Here is a 25,748-nt window from a genome sequence, read left to right on the forward strand (position 1 = left end):
AATGTTCTCTATCTGTCAGGGCGGCTTTTCTGATTCACCGTCTTAAGCGAAAATTGCTCAGAGGGACAAATGTCAAGACACAATCATTTTTATATTCCTCACATCCATGGTAACTCATTTCATAGCTTTTTGTTATTGAAAAAAAAGCCTGCTCTTTCCCTCTCCCTCGCTCTCTTTATCTTTTTCTCTGTGTTGCTTAGTGTGTTGCGTGTGTGTGGGTGTGTGTGTGGTCTAGGGAGCAGGCTGCTGTGGTCAGTCTCGGAGGGAGTGTGGATTTGTCCATGGTGGGATGGAGGGGACATGTGTAGGTCTGTGACATTGGTTAACCTGGGCAGGGGCTGCTGGGACTCCAGGGTATCCATCACAGTGGCAGCTCTGAGCCCCCTCCTCCCCCATGGTACTGGGGAAAAGTCACAGAGGTTGTAGAGGGAGGAGAAAAATCTAGTAAAAATGTAATACACTCCGCAAAGCGGTCATGTCATACTTGGTTATGGAAAATAATCCCAGATGCCTGCAGTGCTAAAATGGAGCTATAATGTGCTCGCCTCCTAACCCGGCCTGACAGCCATGATGTACGACTACCATTACCGGAAAATATCACTTCAACTAACCCATGATCCGACTCCGCTAAGGGTCATATTATCCATGAGGAACAAATCACACCCCCCCCCAAAGTAAATACAAATTTCCTACATGAACTGGGTACAAATATGGGAGATGGGGGAGAGGGAGTTTGGGGGGGTGGGGGGTGGGGGGTACAAATTTGTTACCTATGACAACGCTCTGCGGAGTGACAAGGATGATAGAGTACATGACAAATCAAGGGCTGACAGGCTACTCTAGTGCAATCAGCCTCAGCCTCGGCCTAGCGAGCACCCACTCAGGCCTGTAAACACTATACTCTTCCTTTGGAGGGGCAAAGCACAATCTTTTAACACTGACAAGTCGCTCTCTGCTTTTTATTACTCATCCAGCTCCCCAGCAGTAGGGGGGGAAGGAGAGAAGATAAAACGTTTTATATACAGAGCTGTTTGTTTGTTGAATGATTGAGAAACTCGACACTTCCGCTGTAATTGCCTGAGGGCAAACACTGCAATACAATAAAAAAAGAGAAACAGCAAATATATTACGAGCTCAGATCTTTATTTGATGTCAAGGACAAACAGGTCCTCTCCATGGCGGCTCCACTAAAGCACCCACTTACAGCCTCCCCTTGCCTCCAATAAGAGTCAACTATGGCAAATTACACCACTTTTCCATGCCAGGTCGTTAATAAGACACAAACCGCTTTCAAAATGGCATTTACTGCTTAGTGGCCAAATGCTGATAGACTGATGGTGAATAAATACACACTTAGTGAAGGTGTAGTCTAGGTAAAGAGGCTCTGCGCCAGGTGGAATAAAAATACTGTTGAATGATAAGAGAGAGGACTCACCATCTTCATAAAAGGCCTAAGTAGTCTTCAGTCACTCAGGGCTGGAGGCTGATGCTCTAGTCTAGTAAAAAGCACTAGAACACCACCAGATATCTTTGCAAATAATTTGACTGGCAGTTTAAGGTGCCACTTACCTGCAAAACCACTTAAGCATTTAGCTAGTCTGGACTGGATAGTGGCTGCTGCTCGTGACGATGTCATTTCCATGGATCAGTCATTTCCATCTTATAACTAATGCTTCAAAAGATTTCTCATGAAAAGCATTTTTTTAAAGGGAATTGAGGGAATTGAAGCTTACGCAACTATGCGTTCTATCCACACGCCCAAGGAGCAGCACAGAATATTTTTTTTAAATCACTGAAAGATGTTCTGGGCACATAAACACGTGCACATTAAAGTTTAAGACTGAACCCATTTTATATTCACTTTAGCCTCATCAGCCTTTAAACGCTCTCAGATGGTGAACAACCTGTTGGCGTTAACTGCGCCATGAAACGGGGAATGTTATTGGATATTGGCAGCCCACATCAAAGGCACCTTTAGGCTATGGAATCCTTCCCCCTCTCTCTCTCTCTGCAACTCCTCCTCTATCCTCTACTCCTGCCTGTAATCCTGCTGTAATAACGGGACTCAAGCTGCTCCAAATGAACAGCCCAGTCCTACCTGTTAGCAATAATAAAAAGAACCACCTGATCCTGGATCAGATTCGAGCCTGGATCCCCCGGGCTGCCTAGCCTGGGAAGTGAAAGAGAGCCGGAACACAATCAATGACTGACTTGCTTTCCAGAATGGAACCTGGAATCGGGGCCAAGCGCACTTTGCGGCCAGAGCCAGGATTGGAACATCCAGGCCGGCCAAAGCTTTGAGAAGAGACTCATTGGTATTAGCTTTTCTCTCTCACTCGTATCTGATATACCAGGATTCCCCAACTGGCGGACCACAGAGCGAATTTGGCCCGCGGGTGGATTTATTTCGTCCCCCAAGTTTTCTGAGCCAAAAATGTATAATTTCAACAACAAAAAAATTGGGGGCTATTTTCATTGTAGGACGTAAAAGAGTGTAAAATCACCAGGAGATCAGATCCAAGTGATTTATATTGAGGAAATCTGTTCCCAAGTATTCACACTCATATTAGAGAGACACACATTATCGTTTACGCTTGTAAGCAAGGTTTGAAATTATTATGTTTTAGTCAAACATATCTGTTTGGGCTTTTGCGGTCAATTTGTAGTCTACAAATTACTTTTAATTGTGTTTCTGGCCTCCCAACCATCCGCTTAAGAATAAGTCGACCCGCGGCTGAATCTAGTTGATGATCCCTGCCATATACCGACACCAATTCATCAACCACCGGCAGTCCCTGGACAGACCCCAGGTGCAGGCCCTGAGACGAGATGGACCATCCCACTCTGCCTGATGAAAGAGGACAGAACATATCATTCAAGAAAACTCTGGGCAACAATGAGATGGGCCACCAGTCACGATTACAGGGACAAAGAGACATAACAGTGCTATAGACAGTGTACCATCTCCTTCAGCCTAAAACCAGACACAGAATCACAGACACTTCTTTAACATTCTAACAGTTACAGTAATCATGGTATAGTGATATTGTCTATTAAAGCGACAGTAGGATGAGAACACCCTGTCCCTATCAATGTCTTAACTCGAAAAGCACTCTGCATGTGAGACACTGTCATAGAGAAGAAAGGGAATGACCGATAGATTGGGCTAATAATGGACAAGTGTGTGTGTGTGTGTCCATGCATATGTGTGTGAGGACCCTGGCTTCTATCTGTCAGCCAACACATCATTATCATGTCATGTTAGAGGAATCCCATCCAACAGGTCACTTTGTAAAGAGCACCCAGGAGAACGTGCATGTCTTCTGACAGCGTCGACTGTCCGTTGGAGACGGGATGTATTAAAAGAACACACACGCGCGCTCGTCCACCACACTCACGGGCACACACACACACACACACACGCACACACACACACACACACACACACACACACACACACACACACACACACACACACACACACACACACACACACACACACACACACACACACACACACACACACACACACAACAAGAGAGAGGCAAAAAGCTGGCTCTTATCAGAGCCCCTGCGGCTCCTGTCACCACAGCAGAGGCCTCTCTACACCAGGCAGAACGGGATTTCTCCTGGGAACACTTTTTCCATTTCCTGATTCTGAAGAAAACGAAATAAGCCACGTTTGTCCTCATCTGAATACATTTGACCCTTTAAAACGACTGTTCCCCCCCTTCCTCTCCACAGCCGTGTTCTAAAGTAGAACACATCCACAGAATTCAAATGATCCTGGTGGGAGCTGGAGAGAGAGAGAGAGAGAGAGAGAGAGAGAGAGAGAGAGAGAGAGAGAGAGAGAGAAGAGAAGGAGAGAGAGAGAGAGAGAGAAAGAAGCCTGGCAGGGACAGATAGTGACTGACTACAGGGTAGAGGAGGCTGATGCCTGGCAGGGACAGATAGTGACTGTGGTGACTACAGGGGGACAGATAACGAGGATGAGGCTGATGCCTGGCAGGGACAGATAGTGACTGTGGTGACTACAGGGTAACGAGGATGAGGCTGATGCCTGGCAGGGACAGATAGTGACTGTGGTGACTACAGGGTAACGAGGATGAGGCTGATGCCTGGCAGGGACAGATAGTGACTGTGGTGACTACAGGGTAACGAGGATGAGGCTGATGCCTGGCAGGGACAGATAGTGACTGTGGTGACTACAGGGTAACGAGGATGATGCTGATGCCTGGCAGGGACAGATAGTGACTGTGGTGACTACAGGGTAACGAGGATGAGGCTGATGCCTGGCAGGGACAGATAGTGACTGGGTGACTACAGGGATAGTGACGATGATGCTGATGCCTGGCAGGGACAGATAGTGACTGTGGTGACTACAGGGTAACGAGGATGATGCTGATGCCTGGCAGGGACAGATAGTGACTGTGGTGACTACAGGGTAACGAGGATGATGCTGATGCCTGGCAGGGACAGATAGTGACTGTGGTGACTACAGGGTAACGAGGATGAGGCTGATGCCTGGCAGGGACAGATAGTGACTGTGGTGACTACAGGGTATGAGGCTGATGCCTGGCAGGGACAGATAGTGACTGTGGTGACTACAGGGTAACGAGGATGATGCTGATGCCTGGCAGGGACAGATAGTGACTGTGGTGACTACAGGGTAACGAGGATGATGCTGATGCCTGGCAGGGACAGATAGTGACTGTGGTGACTACAGGGTAACGAGGATGAGGCTGATGCCTGGCAGGGACAGATAGTGACTGTGGTGACTACAGGGTAACGAGGATGATGCTGATGCCTGGCAGGGACAGATAGTGACTGTGGTGACTACAGGGTAACGAGGATGATGCTGATGCCTGGCAGGGACAGATAGTGACTGTGGTGACTACAGGGTAACGACTACAGGATGAGGCTGATGCCTGGCAGGGACAGATAGTGACTGTGGTGACTACAGGGTAACGAGGATGATGCTGATGCCTGGCAGGGACAGATAGTGACTGTGGTGACTACAGGGTAACGAGGATGATGCTGATGCCTGGCAGGGACAGATAGTGACTGTGGTGACTACAGGGTAACGAGGATGATGCTGAGGAGCTTGAGCTTCAATTACTCCGTAACAGAGGAGAACTGTGGCAGTCAGAGCCCCCCTATTTACTCATTCACTCCTCTGTTATTTTAATACACAATTAATCAATGACAGAAAGGTACAGCGTGGCGCTCAGCTCTGTTCATCACCACTGTAACATGATCCGGGATGAATGAATAAAATCACTAAGGGAATTACAGGTTACGACGTGTTGCTGAAACAAAAGGAATTGCCACAGCGGCAGGGGTAATTTGAATTGACGGCACTGAGTAATGACTCAATTTACAGAAGCGACTAAACAAAACAACAAACGCTATTCTAAATCATCACACTTTTTCTGGATTTACAGTGGCAAGTTTACTGTTCCTGGGAAACATGGCTGCTCAGAAGGATCTGAGACTACTATCTGTGATCTGAGACTACTACTTTGCAGCATACAGACCAGTCAGAGCCACATGGTTTCGGACCAAGTTACATTAAAATGCAGTCTGTTTAAGATAAGAGACTCCGATACAATATGATGAGAGGCTAATAATATTTAGAATAATTCAAGAATATGAACTAAAGAATTACACTTTTTATACTATTATTTGACTTTTATACTACAGGTGAAGACAGTGAAGTATATTGTTTATGTCTAGTAAATACAATGCTTCTGTGAGAAACGATTTGAGAAAATACTGTATAAACCCTAATGGAAACACACACAGCCATAGCAGCTCCACTTAACTGTAATCTAAAGCCATAACAGTTAAATTTAGATTTCGCACATCATTTAGTCATTTATAATTAATGTGCAGCTAATTAGGCCCCTCTCACAGTTATTAACTAGATGTTTAATTCTAATTAAATAGAAATGTACACTTAAAGAAAGTCTAATATTTGATCCTCATTGAAACCACATTGATGAAAGATACATGAAAAAGATCTGCATTGCAGGAAGAAAGGAATGTCGTGGTAGAGAAAGGTAAACACTAAGATGGAGTCTTACCTTGTCTTCCTGGTCGCTCTCACTGTCACACTGTAAGAGAACACAGAAACATGGTTAGAACAACTAGGCATATACCCTGTAATTTGCCCCCCTATTCATTTGCTTTAATTTAAATGTGAGTGTACAGAATCGAATTTACCTCGTCACACGACACATTTTTATCAGGTCTTTAATGGAGAACTGAGTACAGATGAGCATTTCCATCATATTAAAATCCAATTTTATTGGTTGTGTACATATATTTACAGATGCTAACGCAGGTGCAGTGAAATGCTTGTGCTTCTAGCTCCAACAGTGCAGTAATAGCTAGTAACACAACAAAATAAACACAAATCCCCAAAATTCAAACATTTAAATTAAGAAATATCAGAGTCTGGAATATAAATATATACAGTGCCTTCAAAAAGTATCCATACACCTTGACTTTTTCTACATTTTTTTGTGTTACAGCCTGAATTCCAAATGGAATAAAACATATACTTTCACAGATCTATACACATTACCCCTTTAAAGACAAAGTGAAAACAGGTTTTTAGACATTTTTGGTAATTTATTGAAAACGAAATACAGAAATATCTAATTTACTGAGTCAATACTTTGTAGAAGCACCTTTGGCAGCCATTACAGCTGTCTTTTTTGGGGATGTCTAAGTGCTTTGCGCACCTGGATTGTGCAATATTTGCCCATTATTCTTTTTACAATTCTTCAAGATCTTGATTGTTGATCAGTACTAAACAGTCATTTTCAAGTCTTGCCATATATTTCCAAGTCAATTCAGTAAAAACTGTAACTAGGCCACTCAGGAACATTCAATGTCGTCTTGGTAAGCAACTCCAGTGTAGATGTATTTATTATTATTTTGTTTAACCTTTATTTTACTAGGCAAGTCAGATAAGAACAAATTCTTATTTACAATGATGACCTAGGACCAGTGGGTTAACTGCCTTGTTCAGGGGCAGAACGACAGATTTTTACCTTGTCGGCTTGGGGACTCAATCTAGCAACCTTTCGGTTGCTGGCCCAATGCTCTAACCACTAGGCTTCCTACCGCCACAGATTTGGCCTTGTGTTTTAGTTTATTGTCCTTCTGAAAGGTGAATTTGTCATGCTGAAAGGTGAAAGCAGACTGAACCAGGTTGTAGGATTTTACCTATGCTTATAGCTGTATTCCTTTTCTTTTTATCACAAAAACTCCCTTGTCCTTGCAGATGACAAGCATATCCATAACATGATGCAGCCACCACCATGCTTGAAAATATGAAGAGTGGTACTCAGTGATATGTTGTGTTGGATATGCCCCAAGCATATTTGTATTCAGGACAAAAAAGATAATTTCTTCCCCAATTCTTTTGCAGTATTACTTTAGTGCCTTGTTGCAAACAGGATGCATGTTTTGGAATACTGTGCTTGAAATTCATGATTGAGGGACCTTACAGATAATTGTATGTGTGGGGTGCAGAGATGGAGTAGTCAATCGAAAATCATGTTAACCACTATTCTTAACACACAACTTCCATGCAATTTATTACGCAATTTGTTAAGCACAGTTTTACTCCTGACCTTATTTAGTCTTGCCATAAAAAAGGGGTTGAATACTTATTGATTGAAAACATTTCTGCTTTACATTTATTAAATAAAAATATAAAAAAAGACAAACAAAATTCCACTTTGACAGTATTGTGTGTTGATCAGTGACACAAAATCTAATTGAAATCCATTTTAAATTCAGGCTGTAACATAACAAAATGTAGAAAAAGTAAAGGGGTGAGAATACTTTCTGAGGGCACCGTACAGTTGAAGTCTGAAGTTTACATACACTTAGGTTGGAGTCATTAAAACTCATTTTTCAACCACTCCACAACTTCCTTGTTAACAAACTATAGTTTTGGCAAGTCGGTTAGGACATCTACTTTGTGCATGACACAAGTCATTTTACAACAATTGTTTACAGTCAATTGGAGGTGTACCTGTGGATGTATTTCAAGGCCGACCTTCAAACTCAGTGCCTCTTGCTTGACATCATGGGAAAATCAAAAGAAATCAACCAAGACCTCAGAAAAAAATGTAGACCTCTGCAAGTCTGGTTCATCCTTGGGAGCAATTTCCAAATGACTGAAGGTACCACGCTCATCTGTACAAACAATAGTATGCAAGTATAACACCATGGGACCACACAGCCGTCATACCGCTCAGGAAGGAGACGCGTTCTGTCTCCTAGGGATGAACCTACTCTTAAAATAAAGTGGTGATCCTAACTGACCTAAGACAGGGAATTTTTATGAGGATTAAATGTCAGGAATTGTGAAAAACTGAGTTTAAATGTATTTGGATAAGGTGTATGTAAACTTCCGACTTCAACTGTATGTACAGTGTAGATATACAGTGCATTCAGAAAGTATTCAGACCCCTTGACTTTTTCCACATTTTGTTACATTACAGCCTTATTCTAAAATTGATTAAATATTTTTTCCCCCTCATCAATCTTCACATAATACCCCATAATGACAAAGCAAAACAGGTTGTTAGAAATTGTAGCAAATTTATTACAAATAAAAAACATATAGAAATATTACATTTACATAAGTATTCAGACCCTTTACTCAGTGCATTGTTGAAGCACATTTGGCAGGGATTACTGCCTCTTCTTGGGTATGATGCTACAAGCTTGGCACACCTGTAATTGGGGAGTTTCTCTCATTCTTCTCTGCAGATCCTCTCAAGCTCTGTCAGGTTGGATGGGGACAGTGTCACCAGAAAATCACCACCACACCATCAAACCTCCTCCTCCATGCTTCACGGTGGGAACCACATATGCGGAGATCATCCGTTCATCTACTCTGCGTCTCACAAAAACAAGGCAGTTGGATCTAAAAACTTCAAATTTGGACTTATCAGACCAAAGGACAGATTTCCACCGCTCTAATGTCCATTGCTCATGTTTCTTGGGCCAAGAAAGTATCTTCTTCTTATTGTTGTCCTTTAGTAGTGTTTCTTTTGCAGCAATTCGACCATGAAGGCCTGATTCACACAGTCTCCTCTGAACAGTCGCTATTGAGATGTGTCTGTTACTTCAACTCTGAGAAGCATTTATTTGGGTTGCAATTTCTGAGGCTGGTAACTCAGATAAACTTATCCTCTGCAGCAGAGGTAACTCTGGATCTTCCTTTCCTGTGGTGGTGGTCCTCATGAGAGCCAGTTTCATCATAGCGCTTGATTGTTTTTGCGCCTGCATTTGAAGAAGCTTTCAAAGTTCTTGACATTTTCCAGATTGACTGACCTTCATGTCTTAAAGCAATGGTAGCCTGTCGTTTCTTTTTGCTTATTTGAGCTGTTATTGCCAAAATATGGATTTGGTCTTTTACCAAATAGGGCTATCTTCTGTATACCACCCTTACCTTGTCACAACACAAACGCAATATGAATGAAAGAAATTCCACAAATTAACTTTTAACAAGGCACACCTGTTAATTGAAATGTATTCCAGGTGACGACATCATAAAGCTGGTTGAGAGAATGGCAAGAATGTGCAAAGCTGTCATCAAGGTAAAGGGTGGCTACTTTGAAGAATCTCAAATATAAAATATATTTTGATTGGTTTAAAACCTTTTTTGATTACTACACAATTCAATATGTTGTAACAGTTTTCATCCGTCGAAGGAGAGGACCAAAATGCAGGATAGTTTTAATAAAAGACGATAACGTGAACACTACACAAAAACAAAAAAACAAACGAGGCAAAACCCGAAACAGTCCTATCTGGTGCAGAGAACACAAAGACAGGAAACAACCACCCACAAACCCCAACACAAAACAAGCTACCTAAATATGGTTCCCAATCAGAGACAATGACTAACACCTGCCTCTGATTGAGAACCATATCAGGCCATACATAGAAACGGACAAACTAGACACACAACATAGAATGCCCACACAGCTCACGTCCTGACCAACACTAAAACAAGGAAAACACAAAAGAACTATGGTCAGAACGTGACATATGTGTTATTTCATGGTGTTGATGTCTTCACTATTATTCAACAATGTAGAAAATAGTAAAAATAAAGAAAAACCCTTGAATGAGCAAGGGTGTCCAAAGACTGGTACTGTATATATATATATATATATATATATATATATATATATATATATATATATATATATATATATATATATATATATATATATATATATATATATATATATATATATCATGGTGTGTAGACGGTATGGGCAGTATATGAATAGAAAAGGTGTGTACAGCAGTATTATAGGATGAGCCACCACTGGAATACAGTATATAAATATGAAGTGGGTAAGACAGTGTGTAAACATTATTAAAGTGACCAGTGTTCAATGACTATGTACACAAGGCAGCAGTCTCTAAGGTACAGGGTAGAGTACTGGGTGGTAGCTAGCTAGTAACAGTGACTAAGGTTCAGGGTAGGGTACTGGGCAGAGGCCGGCTAGTGGTGACTATTTAAAAGACTTATGGCCTAGGTATAGTAGCTGTTTTTCAGTCTGTCAGTCCCAGCTTTGATGCACTTGTACTGTTTCCGCCTTCTGGATGGTAGCGGGTTGAACAGGCTGTGGTTCGGGTGGCTGAGGTCCTTGATGTTCATCTTGGCCTTTCTGTGAAACCAGGTGTTATAGATTTCCTGGAGGGAAGGCAGTGTGCAGGAGGGGGATAAGCATGCACCCCTGTGGGGCCCCTATGTTGTGGATCAGCGTGGCGGAGGTGTTGTTGTCTACCTTCAACACCTGGGGCCGGCCCATCAGGAAGTCCAGGAACCAGTGGCACATGGCGGGGTTCAGACCCAAGGCCCCGAGCTTAGTGATGAGCTTGGATGGCTCTATGGTGTTGAAGGCTGAGCTATAGTTAATGAACAGCATTCTTACATAGGTATTCCTCTTGTCCAGGTGGAATATGGCGGTGTGCATTGCGATGGCAATAGCGTCATCCATGGATCTGTTGGGCCAATGTCATTAGACCACTCCATTATACTATTTAGACATGGACATGAATATGAAACAAATAGTCCATAAAATATCTAACACAAGCACCTGGTTGGTCTGATTAACATTCAAAACTAAAAATTCAAATTTGTTCATATAAATGATTTTAGATGCAGGATGGAAAGATGGAGAGAACAGAGAAACAGGAATGGTGTCTTTTGGGGAAAAAAAGTTGGTTTTCAGTTTTTCTTCCCCAATTTCAATTTCAAGGTCCACTTAATTCTTTATCAACTAATTAGCGGGATGCTGGGTGGCCGGCGGCCCTCGAAGTTGTGCATATGGCCGAGGAGCGGGGAGGCACTGGAGTCGGAAATGAAGAAGGCACTGGGGGTGTGGAGCGGGGGGGGCTAGTGTCGATTAAAACACAGAGGGTTTACTCTTGTGCCAGCCCAGTGTGGGGTGATTGACTGACAGCGCATGGGAGCCAGGCCACGGTGACTTCCCTAAGCCTGGTGCTCTCTATTTTTCCTTTCTGCAGAGCCGGGGCACTGCTCCCTGCAGAGCTCAAAGGTAAAAGGCAGGCTGGGCCTCTGGCTCTGTATTCCCCTGGCTGACTGGACCAGTGAAGAGGGAGAGGGGCCTGTGCTGGGCAGCGTGCTCAGCAGGAGCACACCATCCAATTTACCGGCCTGTCCCACACGGCCCCAGGGGCCAGCCCCCGGCAAACTGCCATGATGGTCAGCACCTCATAAATTATGCAGAGGCAATAAACACACTGAGAAAACACTCTCCTCTAACACTCTCTCCCTCCCACCCTCTTTCCCCCTCTTTATCTACCTCATCACTCCTTTCTTTCCCCCTCTTTATCTACCTCCATCACTCCTTTCTTTCCCCCTCTTTATCTACCTCATCACTCCTTTCTTTCCTCCTCTTTATCTACCTCCATCACTCCTTTCTTTCCCCCTCTTTATCTACCTCATCACTCCTTTCTTTCCTCCTCTTTATCTACCTCCATCACTCCTTTCTTTCCCCCTCTTTATCTACCTCCATCACTCCTTTCTTTCCTACCTCCATCACTCCTTTCTTTCCTCCTCTTTATCTACCTCCATCACTCCTTTCTTTCCCCCTCTTTATCTACCTCCATCACTCCTTTCTTTCCCCCTCTTTATCTACCTCCATCACTCCTTTCTTCCCCCTCTTTATCTACCTCCATCACTCCTTTCTTTCCTCCTCTTTATCTACCTAATCACTCCTTTCTTTCCTCCTCTTTATCTACCTCCATCACTCCTTTCTTTCCTCCTCTTTATCTACCTAATCATCCTTTCTTTCCTCCTCTTTATCTACCTCCATCACTCCTTTCTTTCCCCCTCTTTATCTACCTCCATCACTCCTTTCCTCCTTCCTCTTTCCTCCTCTTTATCTCACTCCCTCCATCACCTAATCACTCCTTTCTTTCCTCCTCTTTATCTACCTCCATCACTCCTCTACCTAATCACTCCTTTCTTTCCTCCTCTTTATCTACCTAATCACTCCTTTCTTTCCTCCTCTTTATCTACCTCCATCACTCCTTTCTTTCCTCCTCTTTATCTACCTAATCACTCCTTTCTTTCCTCCTCTTTATCTACCTCCTTTTCTTTCCTCCTCTTTATCTACCTCCATCACTCCTTTCTTTCCTCCTCTTTATCTACCTAATCACTCCTTTCTTTCCTCCTCTTTATCTACCTCCATCACTCCTTTCTTTCCTCCTCTTTATCTACCTAATCACTCATCTACCTCCATCACTTTTCTTTCCTCCTCTTTATCTACCTCCATCACTCCTTTCTTTCCTCCTCTTTATCTACCTCCATCACTCCTTTCTTTCCCCTCTTTATCTACCTTCATCTTTCTTTCCTCCTCTTTATCTACCTCCATCACTCCTTTCTTTCCTCCTCCTACCTCCAATCACTCCTTTATCTACCTCCATCACTCCTTTCCTCCTTTTATCTACCCTCACTCCTTTCTTTCCTCCTCTTTATCTACCTCCATCACTCCTTTCTTTCCCCCTCTTTATCTACCTCCATCATCTATCTACTCCATCACTCCTTTCTTTCCTCCTACCTCCATTATCTACCTCCATCACTCCTTTCTTTCCCCTTTTATCTACCTCCATCACTTTTCTTTCCTCCTCTTTATCTATCCATACCTCCATCTACCTCCACTCCCCCTTTTATCTTTCCTCCTCTTTATTTCTTTCCTCCTCTTTATCTACCTCCATCACTCCTTTCTTTCCTCCTCTTTATCTACCTCCATCACTCCTTTCTTTCCTCCCCTTTATCTATCTCATCACTCCTTTCTTTCCTCCTCTTTATCTACCTCCATCACTCCTTTCTTTCCTCCTTAATTCATTCACAGTGCACAGAGTCAAGTCAACAGCCAAATATAGACTACATAACCTGTCAGCTGGAAACATAAACAAAGTTCATGTACATCATTACCTACTACAATGCATGTTCTACAAATGATGCATGCTAACTGTAACTATCTATCAGGGCTGGGAATTGCCAGGGACCCCATGATACTATACTATCACGATACTATACTATCACGATACTTGTATTGATGTACATGTATTGCGATTCGCTACAGCAATTTTATTGTGATTTGATGTTCCAAACATATTGCTCACTATATGTCTGCTGCAGAGAGACAAGAAGGAGCCATAATAGAAACGAGTTTTGATCAGTCATGGAAATAAAAGTGCTGAAAACATGTTGGCTCAATATTTAAAAGAAAATGGAACTGAGTTTTTGCGCATGTACTTCCGACTAACGCTAGCCATTACTTGGAATCAAAGTATCAATAAAATGTTGTCCAAAATAATATTGTGATATGTAACTGTATTGACTTTTCCCCCCATCACTAATAAAGGGGCCTGTATTACTGTCTGAACAACTTCCATGTGTTTAAGCCCTCAGACTGTGACACGAGTAATGTTACCCAAGACGCATTAGTCCCTGCAGTCTCTGTGCAGGGACCATTCAAATAATGGGGAGATACATTTTTTCCACTGTTGTTGTGATCCATAAAAAACACCCTCAGCCTTTTTTTCTTTCTTCCTTTTCTTCCCCCCTTCCATCCCTTTTCCCTGCTTGCCTGTGCAGCCAACTGCTGTGATTGTCGAGATAGAAGAGGACTGGAATGACTTGCCCTTGCTTATGAAGCAAATGGAACATGCTAATAGAAGTCATCGTATTACCCGATGCAGAAGTGCCATAGCTCATTACTTTAAAATAAAAGGATATCATTGTAGACGGCGAGCAGAATTGACTTTCTAGCGGTACGACTTGATGATGATTTAATCAACTGCTCTCTTTCGCTTCTCATCCCCATGCCTGTCGCTTCTGCAGGTGCCACTACACGACACTCACACAGCTAGTGGGGGAGGAGAAAATATAAATCAATTGCTGTCATTACTTTTTCCCCCCGAGGATAGAGGAATGCAAATTTCTCTGCACTACAAAGGGAGTGGGTGAAGAAAAAATGAAAAAAACTCAATAAAATGGAAATACCTTTATAATGAGCAAAGCAAGAAAGCCAGAGATCAAGACTGACAGGCAAGGGCAGGCAATTTGTTCGTCCTTTAAGCACAAGACGCCATGCTCCCTCACACTCACTGCACAACACAATGAAAAGCAACCAAAAATAATAACGCTAAAAAGATACAAACACTTCTAACATAAAAACAAGTCGGTGTCGCCAGTCACTGATTAGTGATCATGGTGCGTTAAAATGCAGTTACGCAGTGTGGCTCGGAGAGAGGAACACCATCATTGGCAAATCTACTGTCTTCTTTTCCATTTACTGAGTCCCATGTTGAAAAACAGAGGCACTGCAGGGAGCCTAGGCTAGATAATATCACTGTGAGCCAAAGATTATGTGGATGACATATCTCAACTACAGTACCATTATGGTTGCACATTTGGAGGTTGGATGGATTTGATAAGGTTTTAAATCAGAGTGCTCGTGGAAATGAATAGATATAGTATGCTACTGTAAATAGGAGAACAAACTGCAAAAACTATTTTGAAAAGGAAACTAGAAAAACTAGGACATCAATATGTAAAACACACAGACATGTAAAAAATATGTACCTACAGTACAACAATGGGGCCATTTAGAACCCAGAGCTTAGCTCTCAGACAGGCTGAGGCAGCTTGAGGAAGTCTGCGTAATTTAATGCAGTCATGTACAATAAGGAAACCATTACTCCTCTGAGGAAGACGGGGGGAGAAGGAGGGCAGCAGCCATAGAAAGCGATACTCTAGCCAGGCCCAGTGGTATTTACACAGCCCCAACATTATACTGTACAACACAGACCCCAGACCTCAGTGTTTAGGTTAAGTAACAGAGGAATGTCAAACATTACCCTCAGCACTAAGACCTGTTGATGTTGGCCTGTATCCGGAGCACTTCTGATTGCCCCGACCGCCCCGCCACGACCCCCACCCTCTACCCCTCCTTTTGGCTGAGTGCACTTACAAATTTCTCTATAATGTGTCCAAGCATCAAGGCTTTTGTTTATATCAGACTCAGAGTAGGATAAAACTATTCTGTGTCCGTAAGCCTCTCCAGACTCCAGCTGAGATAATATTAACCCAATAGACAGAGGAGACATGAGGGGAACATGAGGAGAGATGTCCTCAATGGTAAATGATTCAGCTAGCTCCGTCCTGCTATCCTCCCATAAGCAACAGCAGGGTCCTTCTGTGTCTGGCTCTGCCAAACTCCCCAACATAAACAACTATTGTCATAAGGAGTCTTGCCCACCACATCAAACAGAGATGCGTGAGAGAGATGCACGCCATGTTCTGTACTGTAGCTACTTAGAAACATAACATTTAGGCATATAATCTGGAATCATGGAATATGTGGTTCCAAATGCACAACATTTCTCAAATGTATACAGATTCCGTGTCAATCAAAGAAATACAAACAACCATTCAGAGAGACATGTCACAATAGTCAGACCTAATATTCACTCAAATGTCAACTTCTTCAATATGGCTGGATGGATACATCATTGTGCCATGCCATCCCCATGTCTGGTACTATCACGAGGTGCTGCTGGTCACTGTCCATGACCCTAGAATTAATGACAGTACCATTGATATCTGCTTCCTTTAAGGGTCTAGTGGAGCTGAGGACTGGGGATAGTTATCTGCCTGGGACACATTTCCTGCAGGATCACTGAAGAGGTTAAAGCTGAGGGACTCTCTGGTTAAATAAAGGATAAATAGAAACTGTCTGCCCGTCGACCCGCCTGTCTGTCTGTCTGCCCACCTGCCTGCCTGTCTGCCAGCTTGGAAGCTAGTGGGATAGCAGCATGAATAATGGCAGCTATTGCCAGGGTCAGCTCAGACGGTGCCAATTTGATACGCCGCCGTCAAGGGCTCCTCTTCTTTTTTCTCCCTCTCAGAGTAAAGCTGCACGTCCTGATGGTTTTCTGATGCAAACAGTCGCATGGCAAAATGTTTTTTTCCTCTCCCGCTGCCTGCTCTTCCATCTGCTGCTGGGGCCCGGGCGCCGCCAACCACCTGCCTGTCACAGTGTGCATGGAAATTAGCTGGGGAGGAGGCGCTCGCTGGTGCTAATTACATTTTAATCATTAGAAATGTGTTGGCAAATCAAGGCTTGATTGCCATCTTGGAGCCCCGTGCTCCTCCCTGCAGAGCAGAGCGGAAGGGAGGCCTGCCTGCCATGGAGGTGGCTGAGCCCGGGCCTGCCGAGCCTGTGCCTCTCCTCCGAGCTCCTCCCTCCCTCCTCAAACTCCCTCCCACAATATGGTGATGTGCTGGGCCTGGACTCTGGCGTGTTATTCACAGGTAACATAGGGGCCGTGATGGTGATGAGGCAGGCAGGGACCTGTGCCATGCTCATTCTCTCATCCCCATGCAAGGCCTGCCAGCCAGTCCCTGTCCTAGTACCACCACTGTGAGCTGAGGAACAGTAAATAGCAAATCCACCCTGGTAGTAAGGGGAGACTGATGAGCTCAGGGTTTACAACACATGGAGCACCGGTAGGACTGAGGACCGGAGCAGACTGGGCCAACAGGACAGACTTACAAATGAGTTTGAGAGAGTGGATTGCTAAATGGAATGTCTGATTATTATGATAATACTTTCACCTCCGACAGAGAGAAAGCGAGAGAAAATAAGAGAGAGAGAAAAGAATGAAGAGAGATTTTCTCATTGTTGGCAAAAGGACACTGGGCCATCCATCTTGGAGACAGAAAGCAGAGATACTGTCCAGTCAGACAGGCTGCTCCAGACAGACACACCAAAGGCCTGTTGAAATCAAACATCCACTTCCTCCAGGTACCCTGGCCATTAGGCTACCATAGATCTCAATGACAAAGCCCACCTGTAACTCCAACCTGTAACTATATATTAGGGTTGAACTGAACAGTACGATATACCGGTATACATTCTTTAGGTTAAAACCTCTTAATCTAAATCAGGTTAATTGGTTTAAAATTCCTACATTAACGGCAAAATTATGACCAGCCACACTAGCGAATCACGCAAACATGTTCAATGGATCATGGTGGAATGCAGTTTAAATAAATCCAGACCTCAGATCATTTTACCTCTGTTCCTAACCCAGAAAAAACTTGGAAAAACATTGCATTTTTTCCTGCCAAATATTCTTAAAAAGACTGTTTTACAAAAACACTGGGTTCCCAAATAGAAGGAAATTCAACATGACATGTCTGACTAGGGTGAGTCATTAAAATAAAACCAAGGTCTGTAGCGATGACATCTAACATCTCATTTCCCTAGCATCTGCTTGATGTCTAGCTGTCATATAAAGTCTGGAGAAGGAAGAGGAAAAAAGGACAAACCATCCTACTAGCTGGAGGGCTTCAGTTCAGACAGTCTGTAGCACAGCCATAGTGACATGAGGCTAACGTCTCCTAGTCTGACGACTCACACTATTCTTCCGCTGCTCTGTTGTTCACTACATACTTTAGTCTGAGACTGCCATCATTGAAGTAGTTTGTGGTGACGCGAGGCGTACAGTAGTACAAAACAAAGTCATTAGCGATTGGATCGTCTAACCAACCAGAGTATCAAAACCAATGACGGTTTACCCACGTGTGTTCTGGCTCTGGCCCAACCCATCGGTTTCTGGACCAATCAGATGGCCCCGAATGTGTTCGGCTTCGGTGAAGGGTCAGGTAGGTACTCAGTACCAGACTCATTGTGGAAGAGAAATTAAAGTCCGTGGGCGTGGCATAGAATTGGGCTGAAGCAAGGAGTCTAGGTAGCTAGGCAAAACGTCTCCTCTGCTGGCCAAGTGTGTCCCTCCCTTCAGATCAGAGAGAGAGAAAGGAGAGGGAGGAGCGGTCTGCTGTCTGGCCCAACATTACCACACATGATCTGCTCACCCGTCCACCCCTATCCAATTGCAGCAGGCCAACATCTGAAGGCATTTCTTTTCAAATGTAAAACTTTATCCAGACGACATTCATTGAGACCGCAAACTAAACGCAGGATTCCAGTCATTGGAATAGAGGAGGAGAGATGGAGGGAAAAAAATTATAGCTTTATAGTTTATGACCTCTGTTTTCAATATCCGAGAGTGCAACATTAGACCCGTTCTTTTAAAGTTTCATTCCTCTGGAATCTGCCCAGACTTATTGAAAAAAGATTTGAGAGAGAGAGAGAGAGAACTTTCTTGGAAGAGGTTATTTTTTATGATTATTTCCATATTGTTAAATCTCTTATGGTTTACAATAGAACAACACCAATAATGGAAAATTAGAGAGCGGGCTCTGTGCATGTGTAAAGGGATTCCATTTGAAGGTGTTCGCTCACAAGTGGAAAAGAGGAATGCTTGAAAGGCAGACAACCTCTTCACAAGGGGGAACATCACTAACACCATACACAGACAGATACACTTACATATTTTGCCTGGGGTAAAAAGATGGGCTGAGGGGGTAGGGAATGTGTAGATGTGTGTGTGAGTGTCTTTGTGTCTGTGCCTGCATGTGTGTGTGTGTCTCTATGTGCATGTGTGTTGGTGTCTGTGTGCGTGTCGGGAGTTGGGAGTTGGGAGGAGGGGGTGTCTACCTTTAAAATAACTTGTCAGTTAAGCTGATCTCCTCAACAGATGTGCCAACAGTGCCCCGGAGTGGTGCTTGGCACAGACAGATGGTGCCGCAGGGCACAGCACTCAGCTGATCTACAGGGGTGGCATCGCGCCCGCCCGCTTCTCTATAAGAAGGTAACAAATCCATGGGTAGAATGGTGAGATGTGGAGGGGGCGCCTCAAGGAGGGAAGCATTTACTGAAGGTTAGCGGATGGAGACACACTCAGACACACTCAGACGCACACACACACACACACACACATACACACACCATCACCCTTGAACCTCGTTTTCCTGTGAAGTCAACCGTAACATAGTCGGGGAGTTGGGGGGGGTTGGGTTGCCAAGCAGATGCTGGCTTAATCAAGGATTAATGGAAGGATTTTGAGACAATTACATACATCAGATGCATTGTTTGCACCATTATGGCACGTCCCCTGAGACAGGTCCACTTAGTGTGGATTTTAATTAATGCACACAGCATACAATAGCATTGATGTCAGTTGGTGTCTTTATTGCAGTGATCTATTCCAACACACACAGAGAGGTCACTGTCAATGTCAGCCTCATTTGCTGTATGTGTTCAGGGTAATGTATAAAGTCTTCAATGTATAGAATAGAAAACATCTGGATACATCAGACAACAAGGGGAACTTGAAGGACATGCAAAAGAAAAAGGGACATATTAGTAAAAGAATATATGTAGAATACAGTTAACATAACTGAAGTCTGTAAAATTATTTGTATCCCATGAATAGTTGTGCCTACTTGTCCGGTCCATGTGTTTCTTTTACGCCTGCTACATTAGGTTAGTGTGGGGCTGACACGGTGAGAAAAGACAGAAGAATGCGCAAATCTGAGGGATAGAGAGCAGTTGCTTTGCAAGGTACCTCTACCTGAAAATACATGATCTAAGTGATTGACAGTTGGTATTCAGCAATCATAAAAGTACGCCTTATTTACTTTGAAGAACTAGTAAAATAGGGATTTTGTCAGACAGCATAGGCAGCAGTTTCGTATAGATGAAGACTTGGAATTAAATAATAAAGTCATCAAATAAAACAAATGTAATATACACAACAACTGACATATTTGATTAAAGTAATGTGAATAAGTGATGGTTAAGTGATGAGCAGTAATGGGCAGTCACTACCATCATGGGACTTTTATTAGGCCTAATAGCTTATTTGTTTTAAAGTGCATTCAACCCACAAAATGCATAGTGCATTTAATGTTTCAAAAAATGGTGGAAACTGAAATCGAAAACCGTGATTATTTTTAATAATAATAATAATCTAAACCCGAACCGACCTCAAAAAGCACTAATCCCTCAGCACTAGCAAATCCATTTTATCCTGTGTCATTGCACGCAAACTGAAACTTTAAAATTGTGTCAAAAGTGATAGTATACATAAATAATGGTGGTAAATTGCCAATCTATTTATGTAAAAATAGTCTGCATTACAATGACCTTCGAAAGGAGGTGAGCAAATGTGACACTCTCCCTCCTCCTCCTGATCCCTAATAACCTCCCACACACCAAACCAGACCAGACACTTTACTGCCTATGCATTAGAGATCTCTAAGGGCCTATGTGGATGACATGCCTGACAAACTTGACAAGCATCTCCTTCTCCGTCTAGGTGTACACTATATACACCATATACTCCCAGCCCTCCCCTCCCCCATCCATAGCTGAGGTATACTCCCACCCTGCCCCATCCATAGCTGAGGTATACTCCCAGCCCTCCCCTCCCCCATCCATAGCTGAGGTATACTCCCACCCTGCCCCATCCATAGCTGAGGTATACTCCCACCCTGCCCCATCCATAGCTGAGGTATACTCCCACCCTCCCATCCATAGCTGATGTATACTCCCACCCTCCCATTCATAGCTGAGGTATACTCCCCCCTCCCATCCATAGCTGAGGTATACTCCCACCCTCCCATCCATCCATAGCTGAGGTATACTCCAACCCTCCCATGCATAGCTGAGGTATACGCCCACCCTCCCATCCATAGCTGAGGTATACTCCCACCCTCCCATCCATAGCTGAGGTATACTCCCACCCTCCCATCCATAGCTGAGGTATACTCCCACCCTCCCATCCATAGCTGAGGTATAGTCCCAGCCTCCCATTCCCCATCCATAGCTGAGGATACTCCCACCCTCCCATCCATAGCTGAGGTATACTCCCACCCTCCCATCAATAGCTGAGGTATACTCCCACCCTCCCATCCATAGCTGAGGTATACTCCCACCCTCCCCATCCATAGCTGAGGTATACTCCCACCCTCCCATCCATAGCTGAGGTATAGTCCCAGCCCTCCCCTTCCCCATCCATAGCTGAGGGATACTCCCACATTCCCCATCCATAGCTGAGGTATACTCCCACCCTCCCATCCATAGCTGAGGTATACTCCCACCCTCCCATCCATAGCTGAGGTATACTCCCACCCTCCCATCCACAGCTGAGGTATACCCAATCCTCCCCCATCCATAGCTGAGGTACACTCCCAGCCCTGCACTCCCCCATCCACAGCTGAGGTATACTCCCACCCTCCCACCCAAAGCTGAGGTATACTCCAAGCCCCCCCCTCCTCCCCCATCCATAGCTGAGGTATACTCCCAGCCCCCCCCTCCCCCATCCATAGCTGAGGTATACTCCCAGCCCCCATCCATAGCTGAGGTATACTCCCACCGCCAATCCATAGCTGAGGTATACTCCCATCCCCCCATCCATAGCTGAGGTATACTCCCACCCCCCCATCGATAGCTGAGGTATACTCCCATCCCCCATCCATAGCTGAGGTATACTCCCATCCCCCCATCCATAGCTGAGGTATACTCCCATCCCCCCATCCATAGCTGAGGTATACTCCCAACGCCCTCCATAGCTGAGGTATACTCCCACCCCCATCCATAGCTGAGGTATACTCCCAACGCCAATCCATAGCTGAGGTATACTCCCATCCCCCCATCCATAGCTGAGGTATACTCCCACCCCCATCCATAGCTGAGGTATACTCCCATCCCCCCATCCATCCAGCTGAGGTATACTCCCATCCCCCCATCCATAGCTGAGGTATACTCCCACCCCCCATCCATAGCTGAGGTATACTCCCACCCTCCCCCATCCATAGCTGAGATATACTCCCACCCTCCCCATCCATAGCTGAGGAATACTCCCACCCTGCCCCATCCATAGCTGAGGTATACTCCCAGCCCTCCCCCCCATCCATAGCTGAGATATACTCCCACCCTCCCCATCCATAGCTGAGATATACTCCCACCCTCCCCATCCATAGCTGAGATATACTCCCACCCTCCCCATCCATAGCTGAGGTAAACTCCCAGCCCTCCCCTCCCCATCCATAGCTGAGATATACTCCCACCCTCCCCATCCATAGCTGAGATATACTCCCACCCTCCCCCATCCATAGCTGAGATATACTCCCACCCTCCCCCATCCATAGCTGAGGTATACTCCCACCCCCCCCATCCATAGCTGAGGTATACTCCCACCCTCCCCCATCCATAGCTGAGATATACTCCCAGCCCTCCCCCATCCATAGCTGAGATATACTCCCACCCTCCCCATCCATAGCTGAGATATACTCCCACCCTCCCGCATCCATAGCTGAGATATACTCCCACCCTCCCCCATCCATAGCTGAGATATACTCCCACCCTCCCCCATCCATAGCTGAGATATACTCCCACCCTCCCCCATCCATAGCTGAGGTATACTCCCACCCTCCCCATCCATAGCTGAGGTATACTCCCACCCTCCCCCATCCATAGTTGAGATATACTCCCACCCTCCCCCATACATAGCTGAGATATACTCCCAGCCCTCTCATCCATAGCTGAGATATACTCCCAGCCCTCCCCATCCATAGCTGAGATATACTCCCAGCCCTCCCCATCCATAGCTGAGATATACTCCCACCCTCCCCCATCCATAGCTGAGATATACTCCCACCCTCCCCCATCCATAGCTGAGATATACTCCCACCCTCCCCATCCATAGCTGAGGTAAACTCCCAGCCCTCCCCTCCCCCATCCATAGCTGAGATAAACTCCCACCCTCCCCCATCCATAGCTGAGATATACTCCCACCCTCCCCCATCCATAGCTGAGATATACTCCCACCCTCCCCCATCCATAGCTGAGGTATACTCCCACCCTCCCCATCCATAGCTGAGGTATACTCCCACCCTCCCCATCCATAGCTGAGATATACTCCCAGCCCTCCCCCATCCATAGCTGAGATATACTCCCACCCTCCCCCATCCATAGCTGAGATATACTCCCACCCTCCCCATCCATAGCTGAGATATACTCCCACCCTCCCCATCCATAGCTGAGATATACTCCCACCCTCCCCATCCATAGCTGAGATATACTCCCACCCTCCCCCCATCCATAGCTGAGGTATACCCCACCCTCCCCATCCATAGCTGAGGTATACTCCCACCCTCCCCCATCCATAGTTGAGATATACTCCCACCCTCCCCATACCATAGCTGAGGTATACTCCCAGCCCTCCACATCCATAGCTGAGATATACTCCCAGCCCTCCCCATCCATAGCTGAGATATACTCCCAGCCCTCCCCTCCCATCCATAGCTGAGGTATACTCCCACCCCCCATCCATAGCTGAGGTATACTCCCACCCTGCCCCATCCATAGCTGAGGTATACTCCCACCCTCCCCCATCCATAGCTGAGGTATACTCCCACCCTGCCCCATCCATAGCTGAGGTATACTCCCAGCCCTCCCCTCCCCCATCCATAGCTGAGGTATACTCCCAGACCCCCCTCCCCATCCATAGCTGAGGTATACTCCCAGCCCCCCCCCCCATCCATAGCTGAGATATACTCCCACCCCCCCCATCCATAGCTGAGGTATACTCCCACCCTCCCCCATCCATAGCTGAGATATACTCCCACCCTCCCCATCCATAGCTGAGGTATACTCCCACCCTGCCCCCATCCATTGCTGAGGTATACTCCCAGCCCTCCCCTCCCCCATCCATAGCTGAGGTATACTCCCAGCCCCCATCCATAGCTGAGGTATACTCCCACCCCCCATCCATAGCTGAGGTATACTCCCACCCCCATCCATAGCTGAGGTATACTCCCACCCCCATCCATAGCTGAGGTATACTCCCACCCCCAATCCATAGCTGAGGTATACTCCCACCCCCATCCATAGCTGAGGTATACTCCCAACCCCCATCCATAGCTGAGGTATACTCCCACCCCCATCCATAGCTGAGGTATACTCCCACCCCCCATCCATAGCTGAGGTATACTCCCACCCCCATCCATAGCTGAGATATACTCCCACCCCCATCCATAGCTGAGGTATACTCCCACCCCCCATCCATAACTGAGATATACTCCCACCCCCATCCATAACTGAGGTATACTCCCATCCCCCCATCCATAGCTGAGGTATACTCCCACCCTCCCCCATCCATAGCTGAGGTATACTCCCACCCCCCATCCATAGCTGAGGTATACTCCCATCCCCCCATCCATAGCTGAGGTATACTCCCATCCCCCATCCATAACTGAGGTATACTCCCATCCCCATACCATAGCTGAGGTATACTCCCACCCCCATCCATAACTGAGGTATACTCCCATCCCCCCATCCATAGCTGAGGTATACTCCCCCATCCATAACTGAGGTATACTCCCATCACCCCATCCATAGCTGAGGTATACTCCCAGCTCCCCCACCTCCCATCCATAGCTGAGGTATACTCCCACCCCCCATCCATAGCTGAGGTATACTCCCAGCTCCCCCAGCCCCCCATCCATAGCTGAGGTATACTCCCAGCTCCCCCAGCCCCCATCCATAGCTGAGGTGTACTCCCAGCTCTCCCACCCCCCCATCCATATTTGAGGTATACTGCCACCCCCCATACTCCCATCCATAGCTGAGGTATACTCCCACCCCCATCCATAGCTGAGGTATACTCCCATCCCCATACCATAGCTGAGGTATACTCCCACCCCCCATCCATAGCTGAGGTATACTCCCACCCCCCATCCATAACTGAGGTATACTCCCATCCCCCCATCCATAGCTGAGGTATACTCCCAGCTCCCCCACCTCCCATCCATAGATGAGGTATACTCCCAACCCCCGCATCCATAGCTGAGGTATACTCCCAGCCCCCCACCCTCCATCCATGGCTGAGGTATACTCCCACCCTCCCCCATCTATTGCTAAGGTATACTCCCAGCCCCCACCCCCATCCATAGCTGAGGTATACTTCCAGCTCCCCCACCCCCATCCATGGCTGAGGTATACTCCCACCCTCCCCCATCTATTGCTAAGGTATACTCCCAGCCCCCCACCCCCGCATCCATAGCTGAGGTGTACTCCCAGCCCCCCACCCCCACATCCATAGCTGAGGTATACTCCCAGCCCCCCACCCCCACATCCATAGCTGAGGTATACTCCCAGCCCCCCACCCCCACATCCATAGCTGAGGTATACTCCCAGCCCCCACCCCCACATCCATAGCTGAGGTGTCTCCCAGCCCCCCACCCCCAC

The 25,748-nt window shown here is 45.8% G+C and overlaps 1 protein-coding gene across 1 annotated transcript in view; it reads right to left on the reverse strand.

The window, feature by feature from the left end:
• The window catches only part of LOC135550687 (autism susceptibility gene 2 protein-like), a 489,505-nt gene that overhangs the window by 157,536 nt on the left and 306,221 nt on the right, over window positions 1-25,748 (reverse strand). Inside the window, 1 exon segment of the mRNA XM_064981711.1 lies at window positions 6,087-6,116. Coding sequence (XP_064837783.1) covers window positions 6,087-6,116 — 30 coding nt within the window.

Source organism: Oncorhynchus masou, chromosome 12, assembly GCF_036934945.1.
Source record: "Oncorhynchus masou masou isolate Uvic2021 chromosome 12, UVic_Omas_1.1, whole genome shotgun sequence".
NCBI classification, from domain to species: domain Eukaryota; kingdom Metazoa; phylum Chordata; class Actinopteri; order Salmoniformes; family Salmonidae; genus Oncorhynchus; species Oncorhynchus masou.